This window comes from Lentinula edodes, assembly GCF_021015755.1.
Source record: "Lentinula edodes strain Le(Bin) 0899 ss11 chromosome Unknown C8R40scaffold_35, whole genome shotgun sequence".
Taxonomy (NCBI): Eukaryota; Fungi; Basidiomycota; class Agaricomycetes; order Agaricales; family Omphalotaceae; genus Lentinula; species Lentinula edodes.
The window spans coordinates 435,494-459,571 of record NW_025764341.1 but is presented as its reverse complement, the minus strand read 5'-3'; the positions used below and the strand labels follow the sequence as shown (position 1 = coordinate 459,571).

The 24,078-nt window shown below is 46.4% G+C and overlaps 11 protein-coding genes across 11 annotated transcripts; 7 read left to right on the top strand and 4 right to left on the bottom strand.

Moving 5' to 3' along the window:
- Window positions 1-101: 101 nt before the first annotated feature.
- Window positions 102-1,538, top strand: C8R40DRAFT_1053797 (uncharacterized protein; the record flags this gene model as incomplete). Its single annotated transcript, XM_046224888.1, has 9 exons — window positions 102-155; window positions 209-266; window positions 324-463; window positions 517-633; window positions 690-762; window positions 821-854; window positions 904-1,116; window positions 1,170-1,385; window positions 1,448-1,538. 9 exons carry the CDS (start codon window positions 102-104, stop codon window positions 1,536-1,538), a joined length of 996 nt encoding a protein of 331 aa, XP_046082975.1.
- A 677-nt stretch (window positions 1,539-2,215) lies between these two features.
- Window positions 2,216-3,154, top strand: C8R40DRAFT_1120693 (uncharacterized protein). The gene is made up of 4 exons (XM_046228778.1): window positions 2,216-2,598; window positions 2,652-2,713; window positions 2,840-2,874; window positions 2,929-3,154. Exons 1-4 carry the CDS (start codon window positions 2,506-2,508, stop codon window positions 3,075-3,077), a joined length of 339 nt encoding a protein of 112 aa, XP_046082974.1. The 5' UTR covers window positions 2,216-2,505; the 3' UTR covers window positions 3,078-3,154.
- A 1,491-nt stretch (window positions 3,155-4,645) lies between these two features.
- Window positions 4,646-6,100, top strand: C8R40DRAFT_1206596 (cyclin-like protein; the record flags this gene model as incomplete). Its single annotated transcript, XM_046233165.1, is given in 6 exon segments — window positions 4,646-5,136; window positions 5,192-5,273; window positions 5,325-5,456; window positions 5,508-5,677; window positions 5,727-5,949; window positions 5,966-6,100. The coding sequence occupies 6 exon segments, from the start codon at window positions 5,000-5,002 to the stop codon at window positions 6,098-6,100; spliced, it is 879 nt and encodes a 292-aa protein (XP_046082973.1). The 5' UTR covers window positions 4,646-4,999.
- Window positions 6,101-6,778: 678 nt separating this feature from the next.
- Window positions 6,779-8,139, bottom strand: C8R40DRAFT_1053982 (uncharacterized protein; the record flags this gene model as incomplete). The annotated part of the gene is made up of 7 exons (XM_046224901.1): window positions 6,779-7,023; window positions 7,080-7,164; window positions 7,217-7,258; window positions 7,311-7,340; window positions 7,390-7,669; window positions 7,732-7,902; window positions 7,925-8,139. 7 exons carry the CDS (start codon window positions 8,137-8,139, stop codon window positions 6,779-6,781), a joined length of 1,068 nt encoding a protein of 355 aa, XP_046082972.1.
- A 1,216-nt stretch (window positions 8,140-9,355) lies between these two features.
- Window positions 9,356-10,213, bottom strand: C8R40DRAFT_538717 (uncharacterized protein). Its single transcript, XM_046235380.1, has 3 exons — window positions 9,875-10,213; window positions 9,642-9,817; window positions 9,356-9,591 (listed from the first exon to the last, which is right to left on the bottom strand). The coding sequence occupies exons 1-3, from the start codon at window positions 10,173-10,175 to the stop codon at window positions 9,541-9,543; spliced, it is 528 nt and encodes a 175-aa protein (XP_046082971.1). The 5' UTR covers window positions 10,176-10,213; the 3' UTR covers window positions 9,356-9,540.
- A 51-nt stretch (window positions 10,214-10,264) lies between these two features.
- Window positions 10,265-11,302, top strand: C8R40DRAFT_1162534 (RWD-domain-containing protein; the record flags this gene model as incomplete). Its single annotated transcript, XM_046230250.1, has 7 exons — window positions 10,265-10,297; window positions 10,348-10,381; window positions 10,436-10,501; window positions 10,553-10,683; window positions 10,731-10,865; window positions 10,929-11,103; window positions 11,154-11,302. The coding sequence occupies 7 exons, from the start codon at window positions 10,265-10,267 to the stop codon at window positions 11,300-11,302; spliced, it is 723 nt and encodes a 240-aa protein (XP_046082970.1).
- Window positions 11,303-12,489: 1,187 nt separating this feature from the next.
- On the top strand, window positions 12,490-13,921 carry C8R40DRAFT_1120617 (uncharacterized protein). Its single transcript, XM_046228777.1, has 4 exons — window positions 12,490-12,550; window positions 12,611-12,762; window positions 12,820-13,477; window positions 13,535-13,921. The coding sequence occupies exons 2-4, from the start codon at window positions 12,743-12,745 to the stop codon at window positions 13,646-13,648; spliced, it is 792 nt and encodes a 263-aa protein (XP_046082969.1). The 5' UTR covers window positions 12,490-12,550; window positions 12,611-12,742; the 3' UTR covers window positions 13,649-13,921.
- A 53-nt stretch (window positions 13,922-13,974) lies between these two features.
- Window positions 13,975-17,935, bottom strand: C8R40DRAFT_1120607 (uncharacterized protein). Its single transcript, XM_046228776.1, has 4 exons — window positions 17,234-17,935; window positions 15,534-17,185; window positions 14,233-15,477; window positions 13,975-14,178 (listed from the first exon to the last, which is right to left on the bottom strand). Exons 1-4 carry the CDS (start codon window positions 17,640-17,642, stop codon window positions 14,005-14,007), a joined length of 3,480 nt encoding a protein of 1,159 aa, XP_046082968.1. The 5' UTR covers window positions 17,643-17,935; the 3' UTR covers window positions 13,975-14,004.
- On the top strand, window positions 17,907-20,596 carry C8R40DRAFT_1174315 (uncharacterized protein; the record flags this gene model as incomplete). The annotated part of the gene is made up of 2 exons (XM_046232164.1): window positions 17,907-18,904; window positions 18,943-20,596. 2 exons carry the CDS (start codon window positions 17,907-17,909, stop codon window positions 20,594-20,596), a joined length of 2,652 nt encoding a protein of 883 aa, XP_046082967.1.
- Window positions 20,597-20,802: 206 nt separating this feature from the next.
- C8R40DRAFT_538143 (uncharacterized protein) lies at window positions 20,803-22,278 on the bottom strand. The gene is made up of 7 exons (XM_046235378.1): window positions 22,069-22,278; window positions 21,996-22,019; window positions 21,743-21,944; window positions 21,560-21,682; window positions 21,331-21,504; window positions 21,195-21,278; window positions 20,803-21,139 (listed from the first exon to the last, which is right to left on the bottom strand). Exons 1-7 carry the CDS (start codon window positions 22,141-22,143, stop codon window positions 21,009-21,011), a joined length of 813 nt encoding a protein of 270 aa, XP_046082966.1. The 5' UTR covers window positions 22,144-22,278; the 3' UTR covers window positions 20,803-21,008.
- Window positions 22,279-22,353: 75 nt separating this feature from the next.
- On the top strand, window positions 22,354-23,997 carry C8R40DRAFT_1120583 (uncharacterized protein). Its single transcript, XM_046228775.1, has 5 exons — window positions 22,354-22,519; window positions 22,567-22,946; window positions 22,999-23,101; window positions 23,159-23,567; window positions 23,622-23,997. The coding sequence occupies exons 1-5, from the start codon at window positions 22,414-22,416 to the stop codon at window positions 23,971-23,973; spliced, it is 1,350 nt and encodes a 449-aa protein (XP_046082965.1). The 5' UTR covers window positions 22,354-22,413; the 3' UTR covers window positions 23,974-23,997.
- Window positions 23,998-24,078: the final 81 nt, after the last annotated feature.

The window sequence follows — 24,078 nt, the reverse complement described above, 5'->3', positions numbered from 1 at the left end:
CAACACGATCTAGTATTCAGCTCTATATTCTGTATATACTAGCACCTGGATACTGCAAGGAGGACATAACACTGTGCACAGTCGGGAATCCCTACTTGGAAATGACTGATCTCCAAATCCACGAATCTTATCAACGATTGTTAAAAAATGAGGATGTGCGTCGGTCGAACTCATATGTGCTGATATTGTATAGGCTCAAGGCCAGAAGCTTTCTACTCCGTTAGCTGCTATACTCGCTCTGACTGAAATGATGAAACAGTCGAACGGTACGTTTTCCTCGTGTGGCATTCTTCGGACACGCTCAATCTGATCTTGGTGCCTAGCGGGAACGATGTTCGAATTGCTCAATGAGCTCAAGGGTGCCGCAGAAGCCTTGAGCAAGCATTCATCTAACCCGATAGGCCTCAATGCTGGATGCGAACTCTTCATAGAGTTCATAACATTATTTCCTCATGACGCGGCGGTGAGTATTGAAACTTCCGTTCGGTAGATAATGTTCTCAAATTCAGCTCCCAGAGTTTCTCGGAGTTGAAAACAGAACTAATTCGGCAAGGACAGCAGTATGCCGAGGAGGCGTTAGCATACAGGACAAAGATTGCGGAACTGGCATTTGATTTTATCAAAGATGATTCCGTGGTAAGCTGTGGATGTTTATCGATTGACACGATGATGGACGTTTGTGTGCTCAGATACTGACCCACTCGTATTCAAGAGTGGTTCTACAAACTCTGCTCATGGCTCATAAAAGGAAACGAATATCAGGTGAACCATCGGGATCAGCACAACAGACGAGTTCCATTTCTCATGCCTTTTGTTTTAGTTTTTGTGACGGAGGCACGACCACGGGGCATGGGGTGGGCGTTTTCAGCTTTCTTCACTGCTGATCATTGACCGAATTCGAAGAATAAAAACCGCGGAGATGCTGACGACCGCAGGTATTCCTTGCACAGTCGTACTGGATTCTGCGGTTGCATATGCCATAGAAAAAGTCGATTTTGTGCTCATGGGGTCTGAGGCGGTCGTCGAGAGCGGCGGACTCGTGAATGCGGTTGGGAGTAACCAGATTGCGATTATAGCAAAAGCTGCAAATAAACCATTTTACGCCCTCGCGGAAAGGTATTCATTTTCCCTCCTCCTGAGTGGTAATGGGCTCACTTTTCCCAATTTAGCTACAAATTTCATCGGATGTTCCCACTTTCACAATATGATCTTCCAAGTCATAATCCCGGCGTGCTATCTTTTCCTCAAGCTCTGAGTGCTAGAGCTCGTCCAGCCTCTTCCGGCCTTCCTTCCGAGTCTTCTTCTAGCTTTTCTTCCAACAGCAGCCCGATCAAGATATCACAGGAAGACATCGCTCGAAACAATCCAGACGTCGATTATACGAGGTACTAACTCATTATTTTTTGGGTTCGGATAAACTCAACAACCTTGGCCTCGTACCTTTCAGGCCCGATCTAATTTCGCTCGTGTTCAGCGATGTGGGTTCTTTGACCCCGGAAGGTGTCAGTCAATATCTGGTCGGCATGTTTGCAGGATAAAATCTGACGCGACTATGTTCCCACTTCTGGGCGTTTGACTCGTTTCGCTTGGCGCGTGGTTTCTTGCATCTGTACATGATACTTCTATCCCGTCTCATTCTTCCAAAATCGATGCACTTTAGAGTTCGGAGTTGCGATATGTAACGCGAGTCTAGCCACAACGTTTATCCGATCATTTATGAACGTCTGCATTTCGCAAGTGATTTCTGCATCGTCTGAACAGTTGCGACTTCCGGAATATCGGGGAATCAGGGCTGGACGGATCATGGTCTCCTGGTCCTTTTCGTGTTACCAGAAGGTCGTCATTGGATGGAAGTAAAGGGAAGCGACTGGAAGTGGCCTGAAATGGCTCGATGAATTAACCGAAAATTAAATCGTCGCTTACGTGCTACTTCTTCCGTTGAAGGTATCTTTCTCCTGTACAGGTCAGTACATATGCTTTGAGCGAATTTGGGACGACCCATGTTTTGACCATCCCTCAAAGAGTGTTCTCGATGTCTCTTTGCAACGAATCTCAGATTGACTTCGCATATCCCCGTCCCATTCAGATAGCCGAATGGTATTCATATGCATCTCTCCCTGCAATGACTTTTTGTAAGTTTTCCGAAAACGCCTTGATGCTCTCTTTGCGGTGGCTTATCTTTGATTGGCCAGTTGTATCCATAATGTACAAAACAGGTTGCAGGATGCCGATGGCACTCAATTTATTGAACACGAAATACAATACTCGTTTTCATGGCCTTCTTTGGGTGCAAAAAAACTTCTAGGCTTGCCCAATGACGCAATGAAAACATGAGCACAAGGAGAAGTTGGTCGGATCTCAGTTGAAGGTATGTGATTATTCGAAGCGGCCTCTATAAAATACAAAATCTCTGATATTTCAACGGCCCGACATAATCCTGATCGATGGAGGACGACCTTAGTTGAAAGATATCGGGCCTTTTGAAAAGCTCGTATAAAAGAGAGAATGCTGGAGAATAACTGCAATTTCGCACTTCAATCTCGAATTCTCTGGGCACTCAATCTACAGCAATGTGTCGATACAGACAGTACGACTTATCTTCACCGCTCGTTTAAGTATCTGACGCCCCAAGCAGGGTACAAAACACTTACAGTCGATGCGGGCACGTCATTAGAGAGGTCCATACCATCTCATTGGTATTCGAAGCTTCCATCTGATTGATTCTTTTACAGCCAGACGTATTGGTTAGGACGTGGATAACTGAGTGGAATCAAATACTATACTCACACGTTCTGTTCAGATACCATGTGCCGACCGATTTTGCAAGTTCAGTGCTTACCACCCTCCAGACTGTGGTCCCAACTGTTCCAAAACCTGTTGGCAATAGTGAGTAGATTGTAATATCATCACTGGAAGCGTATCACGCTCATTACGCTCCCATGTTCCTCAGTCGTCAATTTCCCGAACAATATAGTGAGTTCTTTGCGCCCGGTACTCCAGAAGTGACACATTTTGTTTTCTCAGATCCTTTGGTCAACAACGTATGCCCAAGTTGTTACAGCGCTGGCATGCGATGACGAGGTCAGCATACATACATAGATGAGCACAGTCGAAGCGAGCTACTTATGTACCTTGTACTTATATTTTTGGAACATCAACCAGTCATCGAATTTTCTCTTGTTCACCCTCATGGGAAAGTCTGGAAATCACTCAACTTGTAGCGTTGAGCAGGTTTTCATGACCGCCTAAAGCGTGTACATACATAGCACATTCCGTGAAGGAGGTAAGTTCTAGATTTTAGGGCAATCACCGAGGACCGAACGTTGAATGTTTGAACGCCGACGGACTAGTCGAGGAGTGAATTATGCCCGTACGGTGTACCTAATCCTGCGTCCACTTCTGGTCTACATTCACTCAGCTACGGTTTATACTCAACAATCATGTAAGTCCGATGGCCGAAATCGAAAGACAGCATCTTGTTTTCCTGGAGAGAAGAAGATCAATGAGATGGCGGAATCTCTGAACTTTGTGTGAATTTACAGATAAGACTATGTACAACGGGCTGAAAGGGGCATGAATCGTGCACCTGAGATTTCAACCTTTTAGAATTGGGACATACATAGCTTTTTGGACATTGAAGCAATTTAGAGTTCCCGAAGATAAAACCCAATCAGGATTTCGAAGACGGGATTTTAGTCTCGACTTCGAATGTATTCGAAGATCAGAATACCACACCGCGCCTGAAATCTGAAACACACACTCCGTAGAAAATAAGCCTAAGTGAAGGATAAGAAGCATGAGAATATAAAGTTAGATGGAGTTTTTGAGTTCCAATGCTTCGCATGTACTTAGTCTCAAGCATACATAAGACAACTCTTCAAGTCCAGAGCATATTTACTCAAGCTTTTGATCAGAATGTTATACCCTCCTCGGAGCCTCGAAAACGACTGGCTACCATTCATGTCAGGCGATAGCGAGGATTAATTGCACGGATGGAGTATTTGAGACTGGAGCGTTAGCCTGCGTTCTAGTTCAGGTTCTCCAACAATTCAAGACGGAAGGAGGAGAACAACCGGGGTCCACGTTCTTTGCCATGGAGAAGGCACCCCAAAACTTACTGGCCTGGCTAGCCCTGGGCTAGCCGCTTGGACGCGTTCATGAAGAAAGCCTGGTTGCAGAGTCGAGGAAGCCTCATGGACCTGCAGTGAAGCCACTCTTTCAATTATCAGCATGTATGCTACTTTCTCCAGCATAATGAGCTATAAGGAGCACGAATAACACAACTGACAGCAGCAAGACGATGATTCACTTTTGGAGGGAAGATATAGTTGACTAGAGTTGACTCCAGCGATTCCAAAGAGTTCCAAAGCCGAGATATGATCCTTAGCTATAGGTCAATTGCGGCCTCATATTTATTTTCATTTCACAAGATCTGCACATACGTGTACAGCACACCTCACCTCGACACCCACACATTGCGCTACAATACGACAAATAACTACACCACCCCTCGCAAACTCACCCTTATGATCCAGAACGTAAAGGAGGTGGGCGATAAACTGCCCTTATCGAGGCTCCCGGCACCTTGGTATACGTACTATATAGTCTTACTTTCCTGTCCTATCCTTGCGGTCAATGAAGAGTTAATAAATAAACGAAGAAGATGCTCCTGTGAACTGTTCTCCTCACGCCCAAAACCCCCTAAGACTGAATCTGGACTGAATCCACCACCCTTGCGAGATATTACCTTCCAGTGTAAGTACTGTATCGTCGACTGAATATCATGCTTGATAATACAGACAGCCTTTGCTCATTATGAATGTATGCATATCGAGTGGTTGTCCAGTATAGCCTTAAGACCTCTTAAGACGAATGCGCAACGAGAACTCCAGGCGCCGGCCTTCTCTCAGGCCAGAAGCGAAGCGGCAAGACGTCGGAGCTTTAAATTTTGGATCACAGCACCTTCAAAGTTCAAACGGCCTACAAACTTACGGTCACCATGCTCAAGGACAATCAATGGCTATTTCCTGTGGAGGCGCTTTACCATTATCCTTCCCGAGAACCTTTGCACAAGACGCTGTATGATTTATCGAGAGGAGTCGAGTTCCTCTTTCGTTTAGGAACTTCTCTCAAGCTGTCAGTTCATACATATTGTTATCGGTTTGAGTTTTGATTAGATTATCAAGAACAGTCCTTCTCCTGCTCTCTTTACTGCTGCTACCTGGTTTCACAGGTTCTACTTGCGATACTCTTTGCAGGATTTTCATCGGCAAGTAAGAGCCAATACTTGAATTGAAGCTGCTCATCGCCGAGTCTTCCTTCAGGATGTTGCTGCAGCTTGCATTTTTTTAGCAACTAAAACGGAAGAATGTGGACGAAAACTTAGAGATGTCGCGAAGGTGTACCATTCAAAACTCACGAGCATTGACATTACTGAGATCCCTCCGGAATGCAAGGTGAGTAGTGCACATCATTTAATTTGGTCGGTCGTTCATACATTATTGCAGGAAGTGGATCAATATCAGACCGCAATACTCGTAACAGAGGAATATCTCTTACAAGCCATCTGTTTTGACTTCACGGTTGACAGTCCTCATGCGGAGCTTGTGGACCTTTTCGTTGCCATTCCTGATGATCGTGTGGTACAAGATTATGCGTGGACGTTTGCGCATGATTCGTGAGTTTTCGTCGTTCACCGTAAATTCATTTGCCTCATAATGTTTCAGTTTTCGTACACCGTTATGTATATTATACCCACCACGAGTCATTGCCGCGGCATGTTTTGTCCTTGCACAATATATGGCTGAAGGACCAAACTCACTACCACTCGATGCGCGAATATCGTTTTCCGCCCCCTCTGCCTCACTGCCAACCCCGCCTTCTCATAAAGCACCGTCACCAGATGCATCACGGCTAGCTATCGAGTTCTTTACATTGTCGGAAAAGGACGTGCAAAGCGTAGCAGGTATATATTACATTCTTGCATCGACACAGACTTAACACTGCGATAGATGCGCTCACCCTATTGCTTGAGTTTTACTCGGTGCAAGACCTCTCAATGCATCCTTATTTACATGATATCGCAACGGTAGGCCCCTAGTTATTGCTTCATCTTTAATTGCCAACTTTATGTAGGTCCTGCCCCCTAAGACAAGTACCTCGAGGGATCCAATTTATAAATCTTCTAAACAGTTTGTACCTGATGCGGTAGTGTCTGCTCGGATAATAAACTAGTTGAATAAGTAACAGTAGTAGTAGTAGTAATGTCGAATTAGCTTCGTAAATAACTGTGAGGACCAGATGAGGACTGATCATACGCGAAGAATCAAATACCAAACACATCACATATTGTCTTCTCATTCGCCATCTGGTGCTAGCCATTCTCCTCCATCAAAAGGCGGATGCTGGGCTGCGTTTTCTGCGGGCTGTGGTTCTGGTTCGTCGACAGGTTCCATAACGTGGTTGCTATCGACCATGTCGTTCATCCATCTTTGTACGGACTCAAGATATGCTCTTGACCTGTCAACCGGAACCGTTGGGCCTTCGTCGATATCAGATACTCCAGGTGAAACAGCTCTGAAAACACCAGCAGAAGAATTTGCCTCTTTTTGGCTCAACATTAGTCGCCATTGTACATACTATTTTTTTTTCATACTCACCGACACTTTTGCCGTCCCAATTTGATTCCGATATCGCTGGTTCAGGAATTTCAGCCCTTCTGCGAGCAACGATTTGAATAGGCGGGAGATGGACTGGTTCAGGGACCTACGTGGAGAAATTAATCCGGATGGTTGTGATCATGATCAAGGAGAGCTAGAGCTACGGCCGCTTCTGGGAACTGCACCATCGCGTCGTACACCGTGCAGGGTGTTTGCGAATTCGGAGGCTCTTCACACACCTTAGGAAAGCGAAGCGTTGTGGCTATTCGCATGGCGGAAGCGATCCAGAAAGTTAAACATTCTGTTATCGTAGGGCTGTAGGCATTGAATTCGTACACCCCGGAAATGAAGGCAGCGGTCCAGCCTAAGCGAAAGGGACCTTCAGTCTCTCTAGAAGAGATACGTAGATCATCTATTGACCTTTCGAGAACATGCCAAACGTCCAATGATTGTACGACGTTAACACGAACCACGGGGTGTTCCTTCTCACACAGAGATCCCACAACTGATGATGAGAGTTCGTCAAAGCTCCATATCTTTGCCAAAAATAAACTCACTTTCGCCCATATTCTATGCGTGCTATTTAAGGGTGTAGGGAACTGCAGCGAGCATACGTTAGTCAACTCATATCCTCGGATATGGGTTACTCACAGCATTTCCTGGCTCTCTGAAGGGCGGAAACTAAAACACAATCAAAGTTTGAGTGGATATGAACGATCGGAGCACCTACTGAGCGACATTTCGCAAATTCTTTGATGTCCTGCATCGACAGAATCCACGGAGGCTGAAAGGCAACTATCACGGAAGAGTACTGGACAGATTTTCGAGCATCTTCGGTCATTCTTTCCATTATATGATTAGGTAACGACCACAAGTAATATCGGAATATTGCTTGATCGAGATCTCCTTCTTCAGCTAAAGAGAAACTCCAGATATGTGTATTTGGTTGAATGAGGTGGATGATTCGTTGAACGGTCATGAGAGCAAGATTATCGATCCATGGAGCAAGCCTTGAAGCCGAATAAGAATCAGCGCGTGTCTGTCAGTGGTGTCATTGCGGGAATCACCTTACCGACTCAGATCTGACGGCCTTCGTTCTTCTATGTACATGATATCGAAATCTGTGCCGGGACAAGGAATCGAAAGAGTCTCTCCGGTGGCTTCATCTCTGTTATTCACTCCCAGTGAATAGCTTGGTAGATACATGTCAATCCCTACAAACATCGGAGAAGTTAGGTTAGTACTAATTGCTAAGATCAATTCACTGGGACGAACAAGCTATGATAATCTCTTCTAGCCTAAAATTTTCGAGAGAATAAATATTCTCTAAGCGTCTCCAAGCTTCTGGCCGTACTTTGAGGGTGTTCAAGTGACTCTTGTGGCCGTCAGGAGGTATGGCAGGAGCGAATCTGTCGTTCGTCATTTTGGGTAATGCGGCCTCTCGAACATAGCTTTTGAGATTGTCAGTGCCTTGGACCATGGTGAAAGATAGAGGTGATATAGCGCCACGCTACCATTTGGACCAATATAAGTATTCCGTCGTAAAAATACAAGGGTCAGTGCCGAGTGCTGATCCATTATACCCAAAATAGGAATACAGTTACCAAATGAAAGCGTGTCTTACAAACACTTCCTAACTCACCAGTACGAACGAAGTACAAAGCAAGCATAATACAAGCACATACTGATTTAGATATAGAGTACACCTAGAGTAACGTCCAGGTATTAAGATATTTACTTTACTTTAAATTACAGAAATGAGTTCAGTCATCGATGACCAAACGTACCTAAATAGAGGGCAGGAAAATCAGAATAAATCAATGGATGCGAACATACTACGCACCGTCTCTAGCCCTGCAATTTGCACATTTCATGGAGCTGAAACGAATAGGATTTTGGACAGGTTGAGCCATCATTCGAATGCAGTTAGGGGATTTGCAATCTATGAGCAGCGAGTGAGAAATAATTCCAGCATTGAACCGAACACGAAAGTACAAGGATGTGTGTGGCGGACGCTGAAGACACAGTTCTCTCGTAGACAATCTTGTTTATAGGTGGCCATTGCGTGAAAGTGGCGGCATTCGGTGTAAAACCGACCATCGACAATCTATTGAGAGCGCCATGAGAAGAACCGACACAGTGTGAATTAATGGGATCCCGCACATTATGGCACATTTGGGGAAGAGAAGGTATTAAACAAGATCTGAAGAAGGCTATATATGGTGAAAGTGAAGTTGGCTGGCCCCTGGCTCTGCGACCTTTATGTAGTATGACCTTCTACTACGCAAGCGGGGACTGTATGATCCTCGTTGTTCTTGGGCTCTGCATAAAGGCGAGGCTGTCGCAATCTGCCGTTTTGAAACGATTTAATGAATGAAATTTGATCAAGGAAGCGCCCATTTAACGGCAGAGGTGGGCTTTGAGAAGCTTTGAGAACGGTCTTCGCGTTAGCAGAAGGCCATTGCAGAGCATATTGTAGCAGACACCACGACAGCGAATAGCTCCACTGCATGAATGTCTCTGAGCTTGTAAAGTTAAAAAGTGAGGCTCTTCCGGAGCATTAACATTTTCAAATGTCATGTTCACCACGAGGCGTTTACAGATTCGAGTGATTCAAGAGAATAGTGGGGCAAAAGACTGACAGAAAGTGCGCCTGACCAGCTTGGGAGAGGAGATGTCAATCGGTGTTAAAGAATGAACAACAAAGCGCGTCGACAAACGGGGACGACGTATAAGCGACACACTACCGATGGACACGACGTACAGCGCAGGGGAAAGTCATTGAATATCCAGACGCTAGGCCCGTGTTCACGAAAGGTGTCGGTCACGAGAGAGGACTATTGAAACGTCTCATAATAATAGGACTAGTGAAACGAACTGCTTATGCTCCCCGTCTTCTGATCTTTGTAACCAGTTGTACATTTTTACGGACCTACAGGTATATTAAGATGATAGTTGAAGTAAAGGAGATTGGCGACTCACTTCATGTGCGAAAAGCCGTCTCCAACGCTCGCTTTCCAGTCTCCTTCGCTTCGGACCTTTCTTTTCGTGCCTCTCCGCCAATTTGAGCTGTTTCCGGACCTTGTTACGCGCCAATATCATGTCCAGTCTCCGGAACGCATCAGCAAGGTTGCCATCTACAACGTGTGCACTACGACCTAGTCTCTCGGACTCAGATATATGGTGTTGAATGTCAGAATAAAAATGAATCTGACCACTGTAAGGATCGTTTACGAGGCCCGCTTCCGCAATGCTCATTCTCGTAACATGAGAGTTTTGGGCCCATATTTCCGCAGGTGTGCTGAGAACACGAGAGGAAACAACATGAGAAAGTTTATCATGCACATTTATCAACGAATTTTCGATGGGCTTCCAGGTTTCTGCATCTCTGGAACGGGATCGTGAGTTAAATGTTGGAGTAGCAGGAGCAGTATAGAGGCGATTCAGTGCCTCGCTCGCTCGCTTTGGAATTGGAGACGGAGCAAGCCTCGAAGAGAATATACGAAAGAAGGACATGAGTAAGTTCCACGTGCCTGAGTTATCAATGCACAATGATGAGTAGTGTACCTACCGGCGCTTGACTTATTTATCTGATATCAACCGTAATGTTGAGCGAAGTTTTGCTCGAAGAATTTGAAGTAAAGCTCTTCATCCGCTCCGGCTGTGATATTCCTGATCTTCGTGCTAGGTTCTCGAATCCATTTATCCAACAGAACTATCAAGTTCGTATCAGGGTGCCTTTGCAAGTTTGCATCTTTTCTGAGGCTCATGCAAAGAATCTTCCGAAAGGGACATCCAGATAGACGTAGAAGCTGACGAAGTTGAGGAGGGCCTGGCGTCCCGTAAGATTTATTTCTCAAAAGACGATGACTGCTCTCATGATTAGACTACAGTAAAATTGACTCTCGATGTTCATTACACTGATCATTATCCAGATGCTTTACCGGAATTGTCTCTGGTTCCCCTTGAAGGGGACGTAGAACAAGGGGAATTGGACGACCTCCTGGAAGGGCTGATAAAAGTCGTGAGTCCCTTTTAACCTGTACTTTCCTTAGAACTCATTGTACACAGGGAGAGGAAAACCTCGGAATGGCAATGACATTTACTTTGGTGTCACATCTCAGAGAACAACTGACCTCGCTTGTCCAATCGCGAGACGCTCGTCAAAAGTTTGAAGAAAACGAAAAAGAGCGATTGGTTTTAGAGGTATTATTTCTCTTGAATTGATCAACTTCGGTCTTCATGACGGATCGTATGGCGTCAATGTAGGAGGAAGAACGTCGAACTCGTGGAACACCTGTGTCAGTGGAGTCCTTCAAGGCATGGAAAGCCAAATTCGACAAAGAACAAGCCGACAGAAAATCCAAGGAGGAGGAAGAGCGATTAAAAGGTTTCACAGCTAAAGAACGCGAGGAGTACAAACGAATGAATACCCGGCTATCTGGTGAGCTTCATACGATCTGTCTTTGTGACTGGGTTACTAAATGTAGTTAGGTCGACAACTTTTCGAACGCAACAGGAATTTGGATGAAGAGACTCTGTTGGAGGAAGGCACCGTATCAGTCGACATAAGTCAGTACGAACGTACTAGAGAAGAGGAAGAAGAAGAAGAGGAACATATTACATTTAGTGACAGCGACTAAACACCAAATGTGTAAAATCAGTAAGTCTTCTTGTACAGTTGTACAGGAAGAGCGCGGCTGATTGTAATGTTCCCTGAAGTTTTGTATTGTTCGGTGGAAGCTTGTCTTATCTCAGTGTTAGATATACATTTGTTGCGGTCATTATTTCCGAAGCTCGTGCGCATAGCTGTATTATGAAGAGGCTCCAGCTTCGACCGGTAGGGGGCGTGTCATAATCTTCCCCCGACGTTCGTTCAATGATTGCAACGGGAAATATCTCGAGCTCCGTTCGAGAACCTTGAACTTGGACGGTTGGACGTCCTCTTGTTCAATGCAATTAAATCTATCCGAACTGCTGTAAGTCTTGTCCTCAATATTTCCGGCTATTTAAATCTGTCGAGTCTGCAAACGGACCTGTGACCTTGTAAACATTGCTCTTCCATGTTTTTCTGACAGTACGTTTTTATTCGACAAACATTTGTGGTCGACAAGTTCGCCTTGAAGTTTATGTCATTGTCGTGTCGAAGTAAAAGGAAAAATTGTATACAGACCAGAGAATTAGGGGCGTGTAATCGACCCGACGCCCGACCGTGTTTATTTGTACAAAGACGAAGAAGCCTGTTTCAAGCCACGATAGCTTAAATTATTTGCTCAGGATCAACTGCTCAATGTCTTTCTCAAGAGGTGCTCCTTACAAGAAATATCAGTGCCGTGTAAGATGTATCACTTACTCATCGGAAGAGGCTAACGCCTCTGCTCCGGTAGTACTTCGATGAACTAGGCCGTCCTCTGACTCCTTGCAAGCAAGGTGATCGATGCCGGTGCGTTCATAGCGCAAAATTTCGTAGCTTCTACTCATTATCTTCTGTATTTTCTCTACGGAAAAGCTTCGTGCATCCGGAAGACCCTCAATGGCCTGGAGTCAAATGCTATCCCTACGTTCATAAAAACTCAAGCTCGCAACCAAGTTGGGCTGAGCACGATCGCCAGTCATCTCGTCGTTTTTCCTCTCCTCCTGGCAGCCGTGGAGGACCTTTGGTCCCACAGGGTGATCTTTTTCGTCGCTGCAAAGTGGAAGAAGAGGATATATCGCTCAGCCACGTCGCTACCGAATCTAATGGAAAGCAGGATATGGCATCCAACCGTCATCGGGTCGCGTCGTCCCACAGAGATGGTCAACCCTTCGACACTTCCGAAAGAGGAAAAGTTACAGAGCAGATTCACAACCGAGGCCTGTCTACTACAATCAATGGAAACACATTGAACAAAGTCCGTTCGTTAACTAGTCGGTATGCATATACCACTGATTGAATCTTATTCCATCTCCAGGATAACCACCATAATAACAGTGCCTCAATACTCGCTACAGATTCTAAAAGACCTCAGACCATTGTTACTCTTCCCACATTTCCTGCGGTCTCCGAAGAGGAAGCGAAAGGACGTGCTGAACGATTTGTTTCAATGTTCAGGGACGTCGCAATGTACGTTGGTACTGTAACCGGAACCCTGTTGACCCCAATGTTGAACTTTCATTGCAGGGTCTCGAGCCAGATCATACAAGATACAGTTCTTCTCGACCAAGAAGAACGCAAACTGCAAACATTCAATGAAATATCAAGTACGCTGGCTAAGATTTCTGCCTCCTCGGCAGCATCAGTCGCAGGTCCTATCGCCGATATACTCCTAGCTCATGCACAAAGCAAGGAGCGACTGGACGAGAACTTTCGCCTCCTTGGAGCAGCATGGGAGAAAGTATTCAATAGTCTTATGGTCGAGTTCAGCATGGGCCTGGAGAATAGGCTTCAAGCAGCTCTAGCTTCCGTCAAGAACGAGGCAGAAATAGTCATGAACGGCATCAGAGTCGAATCGAATTCACTCAAAAGGCGGAGTGATCGAGCATCGATGTCTCCAGAGCCTGATCGCCAAAGAAGGAGGTCAAGGGACCACAGAACAAATGAAGAGCATAATGGCTCCTATCGGCGTAGTCGCTCCTCCACGCGAGACCGTAAGCGGCGAAAACTGGCACCCTCGAGTCGTTCTTGTTCTCCGGATCCTGGTCTGGATCCTAAAGGCGAGGCTCATTCCAGCAGAAACTCAATTGTTAGAGTTTCTCTGGACGACATTCTCAATCAAATGAAGATGAAAATCGATCAACAAACTAATTCCTTGCAACAATTGTCTAAGGAAAACGAGGAGGTGCCGTGCAATCATATCATTTTCATTCATCTCCGCCCTGAAAGACGTTCGGTGTAGCTAAAGAGCAAGTTGCAATCTCCGCCGCAAGGTCCGAAGTCGCAACGTACGGAACCCGGAAGCGGGCCCGCAACAAGTTCAGCAAGTGGAAAAAAGAATTTTGCTCATACGTAGTGAGTCATGTCCTTTCATTTTACCAAGTCTTTTTAATGGATATCTACGTGCAGCGAGAGCGAGACCCATTATCCTTCTGGTTATCATCACAGTTCTCGAAGTGGCTACAGGGGTTAATCCTTTGCTTAGTTACATAAGTTTGTGCTTCCCGGTTTTTCTTTTCATACTTATTTTCTGCACATTATAATACAGAGTATTCACTGCCGAGCTTCGAATACTTGACTCTGTAGATCTGTCATCAAGATCACTTATTCTTAACCAATTTGGGACGCCGTATGTGCTGTATAGTGTTTAAAAAATTCCACTAATATATCAACAAAGATTTGACTAAAAAGAAACTGGAGGGCAAAGAATGATCATGGTTTCTTCTTCGACTTTGATCGAGTTTTAACAGGTGCAGGCGCAGGCGTTACAGGTTCGACAACATCGTTATCGTAGACGAATTTCTTTACTACGATATTCTCAGGTACAATGTCCTTCAATGGAGATTTCGCATTGGGCAAATTACCGAGGGTATCCAGCGGCCGAGCCTGGGTTGTGAAAATGATGAGTTGAAGTCAGACAAAAAATGCATGACAAGATACCTTGGCTATAGGAGCTAGACATCCCTTCTGGATACTTTCTTGTGTGATTCGTGCGTGTGTAGTCCGCGGTTTAATTTCATCCAGATAAATCTCTTGGTACAATCCCCGATCCCACTTGACCCGTTTCTTCTCATATTCGTCTTCTGAAATTTCTTCATCGAGTCTAAGACGCTTGGATTGAACAGGTGTCTGATAATCTTCTTCATCCCCAGGACCCCAAGTATGCTTATGATCGCTGGGACTGCTAGCCCAATCATTCTCGCAGTCTTCATCCTCGTAAGCCTCATTCTCATCAGTCCCCAGTTCGGTCGAATTGTCGCGCTTGGCCCTTCTGTCCGCTCGTGCATTCCTCTCCAGCGTCTTAGACTCCTTCTCCTTCTGCGAGATACTCTTTACGTTCATCCCAGGACTTTCCGGGCGAGCACCCTCTCTGCGGACAACCTCGGTTTTCAGCAAGACAGTGACATACTCCTTGTTTTTCGTAGTATTCGAGTCCGTGAGAGTGCGCAATGCCAGCGCAGTCATACCTGAGAAGGGTCCTGTGTCCGTGAAGGTAGGGATATTCTTTCGGCGAGCGGACGGAGGACGTGAAGAACTGACGGGTTTCATTGCAGCAGCGGCATTACGACTACTTCTCGTCGTCCGACGGACTGTTTCTACAGGTGACGATGATTGTGGTTCTGCAGGATCAGAGCTATCTGGGATGTTATCCGAGGAAGGAGTTACTTCATCTTGGGCCTGAGGGGGAAGGTCCATTGACTGAGTGGTAACAGTCGAAGGAGGAGAGGACGATGTCGTTTTTTCTTCATCGACTGCTTGAAGCACAGAAGGCATCACGACGAAGCGATCGGGCAGAACGCCATCACTGTCGCTCACCATACGTAGCGTAGTAGCGGGACGGAGGGTATTCGTATTATCACGAGTAGCCGTTGATTCCGCCGACTTCATTCCTTCAGTCCCAGACGAGGCTGCATTCGAGCGATCAGGTAGTGTACCATCACTCTCGCTAACCATACGTAACTTCGTGACACCAGACTTCTTCGCCGGACTCGGAGACGGAGCTGCAAGCCGCCTCGAAAGCAGAACGACCGGAGTAGGCTTCGTCGGCGAAGATGCTTCTGGACCCCTTTTGCGCTTCAAACTTAACGGTGTACCAGGAACGGGATCCCGCTGTTTAGTTGGAGAAAATGTTGGAACATGAGAAGGAGTATGGGATCTACTGAGAGTTGTTGAAGATGGTTTAGGCTAGAATGAATCAAGCTTGTATCAATGAATCTACTGTTTCAGAGTAACCGTAGTACCTTATTTGAGGAAGGTTGCAGCTTGTGCGAATCCACCATCCTCATTGTTGTGGTCTTTTCCTGACTCTTGGAAGTGGATGTAATGGGTGGCCTGGCATATGGTTTCAAGCCAATCCGGGGAATTTTACTAGTTGGTTGCCTTAAATGTGACCTCTCCACTGGAGCTGATCCAGTACGAGCAGCAGGTCTCTGAAATTTCTCGTGTAACTTGGTGCTCTGGCCTTCCTCGGGTATGGCAGGATGAAGAGACAGATTCACTTTGGAGGGTAATGGTACTCTCTCTGCTAAGTTGGAGCGCGAGAATGGAGACGCCCTGCTTGAAACCTTCCCTTGGCTTTTGGACGTAGCCGGTTCCACGGATTCGCTGCGTTTCTTCAAGTTCAAGCGCATCGGTTCAACGGGATTTGGTTCAACAGACCGACTCCGCATAGGGCTACCTAGTAAATGTTTGGTAGGGCTATTAATTGGATTGGCGTCATGAAGGAGGACGCGCCTCACTGGACTATCGGTGGAAGGGATATTGAACACGGGCCTACTAGAAGTGGTGGTGCGACCATTAGCCATCAACCGAGCAGCCTTCTGAACAGACACCTGTCCATTAGCGACCGCAGCCTCTATAGGTATGCGTCTAGCAGGAGTTCGATTCGGATTGTCTAGGTCGGCCGGTTGTAACTGAAATTTCTTGGGAGAGGCTTTTCGAACTGGGCTTGTAAATCTTATAGGAGGCGTTGGGCGAGCAGGAGTCAAAATTTGTTCGGAAGGTGGTTGAGTAGAAGTAGGTTCTGTTTCTGGAGGTTCTCCCAGGGGAGATATAGCAGGAGGAAATAACGATTTTAAGATAGTGGAAGAACTCGGAGACAACGAGCCTAACTCGCGCATGTTCTTCAAAGCTGATTTCCGTATGGGCGAGCGAGACCTGGGTTGCTGGCTGAATAGCAATGGTTCTGGCATTTCAACTTGGTTAGGCACGAGTGTAATGGTTTTCCGACGTGGAGATGAGATTTTGGTTTCTGAATCGTCCCTCTTCGTTTCATCGGATGGACCAGGGTCGTCCGTATCGGAGGCGTCGAATTCGAAGGTTTCAGGTCGTATAGAATAACGTGCAGTACTGCGGCGGGGACGGGTAGAGCGTTGAAAAGGTTTATGGGATGATTCCTCGAATGGGTCCTGAGTATCGTTTGAAGTCGATTCGGGGTTGATCGTTTCGACCTCATCCACGGATAAAACTAATGCGTCGGCCACAGACTGTTCATCCACTGTGTCAGTAGGTGCTAAATCTGTATCATGAAATAGTGACATGTCTGGTTGAGCTATTGGTGTTATATCACTGGTCAAGGATTGGTGGAGGATGTTATTCGGAAGACCCAATCTGGTTGGGGTCTCTAGGGTGTTTGAGAGGAAGGTAGATGTTTCGAAGGAAATCAAGGTTCCGGATTCGTCTCCTGTGAGCTCTGATACGGGTAATGGAGTAAAGATAGAAGGAGGTGAGGCAGGCGTGCTTGAGTCGGATGTATCTTCACTCGTAGAGACCAACGGAAAAGGTAGGGATAGAGTAGGAAGATTTAGATGATTAAAGATTTCGGGAGACTGAGGCGGAGGAGAGGGATTATCATGAGCCCGCATGATTCGAGATGCAAGAACCGAAGACGGTTCTTGATGCATGTCAGTTGAAGGGTGATTCATCAATTATTGACACTCACCGTTTTGGACGATAGCTTCATTTTCTGGCGTCAAGGGACGCGATAGACCAAAGAGTTCTTCGTCCTGGTTAACGATTGCCCCTACGCTACCTCCATTTGGATCTGTATAATCAGGCTCTGGACCTTTTAAAAGCCTAGGCGAGCGTCGGGAAGGAGATGGAGGAGATGGAGACAAGTAGTTATTGCTTTCACTGGCAGCGATTGGCTTTTCTGGGGGATCCACAGGTCCAGAGAATATTCTAGCTTGGACATTATTAGAAACATCAGTTGTATATAGCTGCAGCAACCCGGAGGAGCTAGCATCACCGTTGCTCATGACCAAATAAGAAGCAAGAGGCAAGGCGAAAGCATTTAGGATGTAGTGGCTTGATGAACGGCTCTCAAAATTCAACTTGAATTGAATCCGCATGTGAAGTTCACGTGACGATTTCAGTGAAGTACCACTGTAGTACCAGGCCACTGCAGTACAGTGTTCAAGAGCTGTCGGCCACAGAATCGGGACAACCTGTCGATATTTCTATCTCTCTTCACGGCGGAGGCTACTGATACTGGACTCTGAAATCAGTACTCATATCCTAACCGGAAGGAATTGAGTTTTTAATCCTGCAGAATGAACCCAGTATGCCTATCGTCTTGTTACCCTGTGTTCTTCTCTTCAATTCTCAGCTGAATTATGCAGGCTGCTCCGCGTGCACCTTCTCCTTTGCGTCAGTTCGAGACTCGTCGCGGCGAATCTACACCAGGAATCGATTCCGATCCTCATTTTCGCAACTCCGATTCTGACGACGACAGCGACGATGATAGAGAACATGATTCTGCTGCTTCTGTAACTCAATTTGCAGCCAACTTCGCAAACAAATTTGGCAACTTTGTCGGCGGAATGACCAGTCCAAGTCCTAGCCCTAGCCCTGGTCCGGTGATGATGTCGTCTTCAGAAATCGAAAGGGAAGCTCAACGAGAACGTGAAAGGGGAAGAAGAGAGGCTGAGAGGATCTTGCAAGCCGAAAATCAAAGGACGTCGCTTGAGAACCGTGTTCTGGCAATGTTAGATTCAACAAGGGCTTTGCCTCCGCCACCTTCCAGATCCCAAACCATGCCCAACCCAGAGTCCAGCCAGCCCTCCTCTCCTTCGAGTAACGTTTCTTGGTGGTCAGCAGCCAAAAATAGACTGACCCCAACAAAGGATAAAGATCTGACGCCTGCACAGCAAGTTATCATCGATGTAAAGCGGAGCGAAAAGGATAGAGAGAGAGCAGAAAAAGAATACCAGAAGGAAGTAAAGAGGCTGAGTAAGGGCAAAGAAAAAGAATGGCCTGCTGTTGCAGAGACCAAGTATTCTGATCCGGCCTTCTTCAATCTCAATGTTCCTCAAACACCTACACCTCAACATCGAAGAACGGGATCTCCTACTTCACCTTCCCCGAACCCAAACTCTAGTCCTGGGCGTGTCCTTGGCTCTCCTTCTGCCACAGGATCACCTGCACGTTCGTTCACCGCCCCAAATCTGACACCCTCCCCTAACCGATCTACTACTAGCACCGGCGCAGGTGCTTCTCCCGGACGAGCTGAGCAACCTCCGCTCTATGCTCAGTTCAATCCCCAGGGTGGTCTAGATGTCCATCTTACGTTGATAACTATCGCGAAAAGGCAAGTTCCATTCCTTCTCTTCGTGTAATGAAAAAATTCTCATGCGTTCATGTGTACATTAGATTTGAAAAGCTGGAAAAATGGACCGTGGGTCACGTCAGAGCTTTAGAGGAGCGCATGGGAGATGTTGAGAGGTGGCTGGTTGATAAGGAGGAGCGTGAGCAACGAACGACCGGCAAGGACAATGAGGCTGAGGTCACCGACAGTTCGTCAAAAGAAGAGGGTTCAAATCAAGTCCAAGATGGAGACATCAGAAATGAAGTTCAAAATCTTCGAGAGGAAGTTCTTGAGTTGCAGGGACGTATTAGCGAACTCGGACGCGAAATGGCAGAATCAAGCCGCGAGCGGGCTTTCGAGAAAGTAATGCCGGAAAAGCTATCTTCGTCCAAACAGTCACAGTCTGCGCAAATCAGAGAAGCGTCGCCCCCACCCACATCTTCTTCATTTGCACCTGTTGAGTCTGTGTCTCCTGGGGCGAGTGATTGGCCTAATCTTCAATCTCATAAGCGAGTGCCCTCTGTACGGGAAAGCACGTCTCCGCCTCTCCTGCGATCCCTTTCCCGACAAACAACTGGCAGTCGACTTCCCTATCCGACTGGGGACTATGCTCCTATCCCTTTGGACGCAGGCGCTGTAATGACAGGAACCTTCTCTCCTCCTGTATCTCCACCGGGGTCACTCAATTCTCGTACGCCGACGGGGAAAATCACGTCTGCCATATCAGGTGTATCCGCTAATACGAACCATACCCCGAGCGGCATTGGATTAGGTTTAGCCATCGCAGCGCCAAGTGGCGCTCCAGGTATTAGTTCATCAGCTTCGACGTATTCTACATCATATTCCAACGCCTCTTTCTCGTCTGTATCTTCTATATCACCTTCAACTTCGCCTAGTCCTTCGCCCCGTCCTCGAGGTCCTCAGCAGAGCGCAAATGTAAATGCGTCCCCGTCCAACGCTTCGAAGGGCAGAGTCCTTCCTATACCCCCTTCTTCTGCCAAAGATCAACAGGGCATGAGCACTTCGCCTTCCGGAGGTAGGAAGCGATATACGGTTGCGCTAGGTACACCTATTACTCGTGCATCTGCTATGATGGCCGGCGACAATGGCTCAGATTCGTCTTATGTGAACGGCAATACCGGTAACGAAGAGCATGGCAGGTTACCAAGAAAAGGGTCCAACTCGTCTATCGGAAGAGCATTCTTTTCCTCTTCACCTGTCTCCGTAAGTCGAGGGGAAGATGTTGGAGGGGGAGGAGGAGGAGAGGATTTCTTAGGAGATGAAACTATCGGAAAATCTTCTTCCAAATCAGGGCTGGCAGCCGCTCTGAAGGGTGGAGAAAAAAAGAACAACACTCAGGAGACCGATTCGTTCACGCCGACTCATAGTCGACTTCGCGCACAGTCAGCGTATGGATTATCTTCAATTGTCCAACAGTCCCCGTCTCAAGGTCGTGATTCTGCGTCCTTATTGTCAACAAATTCAAACGGGGCAGGTATAGCGCCTCTCAAGCCCCGCATTCGATCTCAGTCGACTTCTCCACATCCTAACACCAGTTCTGTCTCTCCACCGTCAAATTCCAAATTCGTGGATCCTTTGGTTACTAGGAAGCAGGGAGCTGAAACGAAGCATGGGAAACTTGCAATGCCTCGTCCTCTTTCAGGTAAGATTCCGATAGGGCAATTGGTCAAATTCTTTGATGGAGATGCAAAGAGGTGAACTTACGACAGTGCTTGATCTTCTGCTCCTTTAATGCAATTGATATATATCCTGCCCCCTCCACTATCACCTCAAAGTTCCTTCATCTTGCATTCTATCTCCTTTCCTTGTTTTCTTGATGCATGTACATTTAGTACTGAATTATTCTGATACGCAAATACTACTAACGCAGAATTTCATGATATCTCTTGCTACCCCCTTACTATCCTAACTACTCTTACTAGGGTTACCAGCTTACCAGCACTTACTATGACACTTTTCCATATTCATATGATAACCTAGGAGCTTTTGACATTTCCAACACCGTTGCTTGAAAACGAGGGGATTTCGTTTGTTTTATCCTCTAGAGAAGTGCTGCCACTAAGTATGTGCAACAGATAAACAAGTACATTTGAAAAGTAATTGGATAGTTCTAACTGGGTTTTCTGTAATTAACAGTCGTGGACGCTTGGTTGACTGGGAGAACCAATACTTCCGCGATATTGACGTGTGGGGGACGAGCGGCTGCCCATACGATCTCCTCTGCGATATCAGTAGCAGTCACTAAACACAAGTGATAAGTGCCTGTCGGTGGAAAGTCACTCGATGGTGAGCTCACAAGGTTCTAGTCCGTCATAAACCTTTTTCGCCGCGCCAGCATCCCCACGGAAGCGAACGATTGAGAATTCGGTCTCAACCATTCCTGCACAGTATGATTAATTTTCGTAAGAATGCACAAACCATTTTTCTCGCACCAGGTTGGATTTCAGTCACCCGAATGGGTGTATTGACTAGCTCCCGCATCATGGAAGCTGTGAAGGCATGAACCGCGTGCTTGGTCGCAGTGTAAATGCTTCCCCCTGCGTACGCTTCCCTTCCAGCAATAGACCCAAGGTTGATGACGTGTCCAGATTGCTTAACTTTGAAGTCTTTGTGAAATGGGAGTCAATTATCAATCGTTGTTGAGAATCGAGAGCATGGTACCTTTGAGTAGCAATTGAGTGACGGATATAAGTCCGAGAACATTTGTGGCGAACATTGCCTCTATATCTTCATCTTTAATGTTACCCACTTGATCAACACCGAGAACGAAGCCAGCATTGTTGACTGCAGGGAATACGGGTCAGAATTTGAAGATTCGTTCCGATGTCATGAAGGTGTACTCACCAAGAATATCAACATTTCGGAGATCCTGAGGTACCTTATCCCAAAATGAAGCAACTTGAGCCTTATCCGACACATCAAGTTGGACGGCGGCAAATCTTCCTCCTTCCTTTAAACCAGAAGCCTCAAAAGCGGCGGCGCACGCGTCGGCTACAATTTTAACCGCCTCCGCACGACGAGCCACAAGGATAACATTGGAGCCACCCTGGTAATGTAAAGAGAATATTCAAATCTCAGAGATACAATAATCATATACCTTGGCAAATAATAGAGCAGTGGCCTGTATTCGGTGTGAGATGTAGGGTAATCTTTTCAGATTGATCACTTACTGCCCCAATACCTGCAGAAGCTCCGGTTACGAGCACCGTCTTTCCAAGGATACGGGAAGCATTGAATATGGACATTGTGGGATGAGAAAAGAAGTGAAAACTTGTTTTATCTGTCTTCCTCTGTCTTCATTGGTGGTCGGATTTGACGGCCCGCTGCAAAGACATCCTGCAAAGTAGCACGCCATCATCCCCTGTCTCCCTCCCTGTTAGGCAGATCCTGGGCAAATTAGACGTACACACTTAGAGGCCGCGCGCTGCGCGACGTGCGGGAGTACGGGGCTCCGAAAATCACGTTATTTCTCCACGTGGTCTTGTCGCGTCGCGCTTTGTCTGTACCACCGTCCAATGTCCATGGATGTCAAATGGAGAAATCTCCTTTCTTGGCTTAATGACCATGGAATGGACACGAATGAAAATTCCTTGCTCGTTGAACGTAGGCTGACATATCCAGGTAGAATTGCTTTCTTGCTACTTGGCGGTCGTCTGATTTTTAGGCAGGAACAGAATACTATGGTTTATATGCTAAAAAGGCACTTTCTCCGAAGACGACGTTGTTTACTATTCCGAGAACGGCTCTGTTGAATCGCAAGACTCTTTCGTCCTATTACGGCACTGCTGCCAAATCGCTATCAGCAATGCAAATGATATCTTTACATCTACTATTACATCGTCCTCTTCCGGGCAGGGAATCTCTGGATCCTCTTTTCGGACCCTACATTTCGACTCTACCTCAAAATTTTGACTATCATCCGTTGTCGTGGACAATCAAGCGCAATATCGGACCATCCCTTGATATCCTTCCTCCTGATGCCTCTTGGGCTCTTCAAGATCTTTCTTCCAAGTTTCGAAATGATCTAGCGGCCGTATCATCATTCGTGGTTGGTGCATCGCCCGCTAAAGGACTGACGCAAATTTGAAGCTTCGCGTTAGCATGATCATCCACAGATTTTGAAGGCAGCTTCGAAAGCCCCTAGCGAGTTTATGGAAGATAACGAGTCGCTAGTCCATGATTATCTGTGGGCTTGGTTGAATGGTTCGCAGACTTAGATCTTGCGCGAATAGCTATGAACTGATGTTCCCACTCGTGCAGTGAATACGCGATGTATATATCACCAGATCAAAAACTCTCCTTCAGATCCTGACAACATAACTCTCTGTCCGATCTTAGACTTCGCAAACCATTCGTCTCACCTACCTGGCATGAAGCCTCCATCTCCGGGCAACGGAAACCTCCGCTCGAACTTGTATCGCGATTTCTCCCTTCTATCTCCTTCTGATTCCTCCGTTGATGCAGATAGCGAACTGCATCTGCAATATGGAGCGCACTGCAACCGTGTGCTGTTCATTGAATACGGGTTTGTGCTGTCACCAGATTCAATTCCTGAAGATCAACGCACTTTGGAGGTCAATGTCGATGACATTGTGGAAGCTCTTGTCGTTGAGAAAGGCGAAACAGGCGTGTGGATGAAGAGCGTCTTAGTTTTGGACAATTACTGGAGGTACATTTTTGTATCTTCATTGATTAATTTCGGAGAGTAATATTTATTCCACAGGGATTGGACAATGCATTATGCGTCCGGATCTGCATTCCCTTCGTATCGACTGGTCATGGCTCTGCGCTTAATATCTATTTTCCCTTCGGGGCCACTACCTTCATCTTCAGAGGAGATGCTCCGCCCTTGGAAAAATGTCGTACTGGGGAACTGCGACAAGCTTTCATCGAATCTTGAAGAAGCATGGTGTAACATTCTTAGGAATGTCTGCACCACGGTGATCGAACGTGCATTTACGGCGCTCGTGACTCCCGAGGTCAAAGTTCATGATTTTATTGTTGCACTCTGGACAGAAGAAAGATTTGTTGCTGAACGTATATTAGACCTGATAAAAAATGGGGAAATCTTTTAACCTTGTCCCAACTACTTGTTTGATGGAGCAGGGCGTTAACAAAAAATTCGTTGATCTATAGATAGTCGGAACTCGAAGTGAGAGGATGTCGGTGGTAACTAGTGT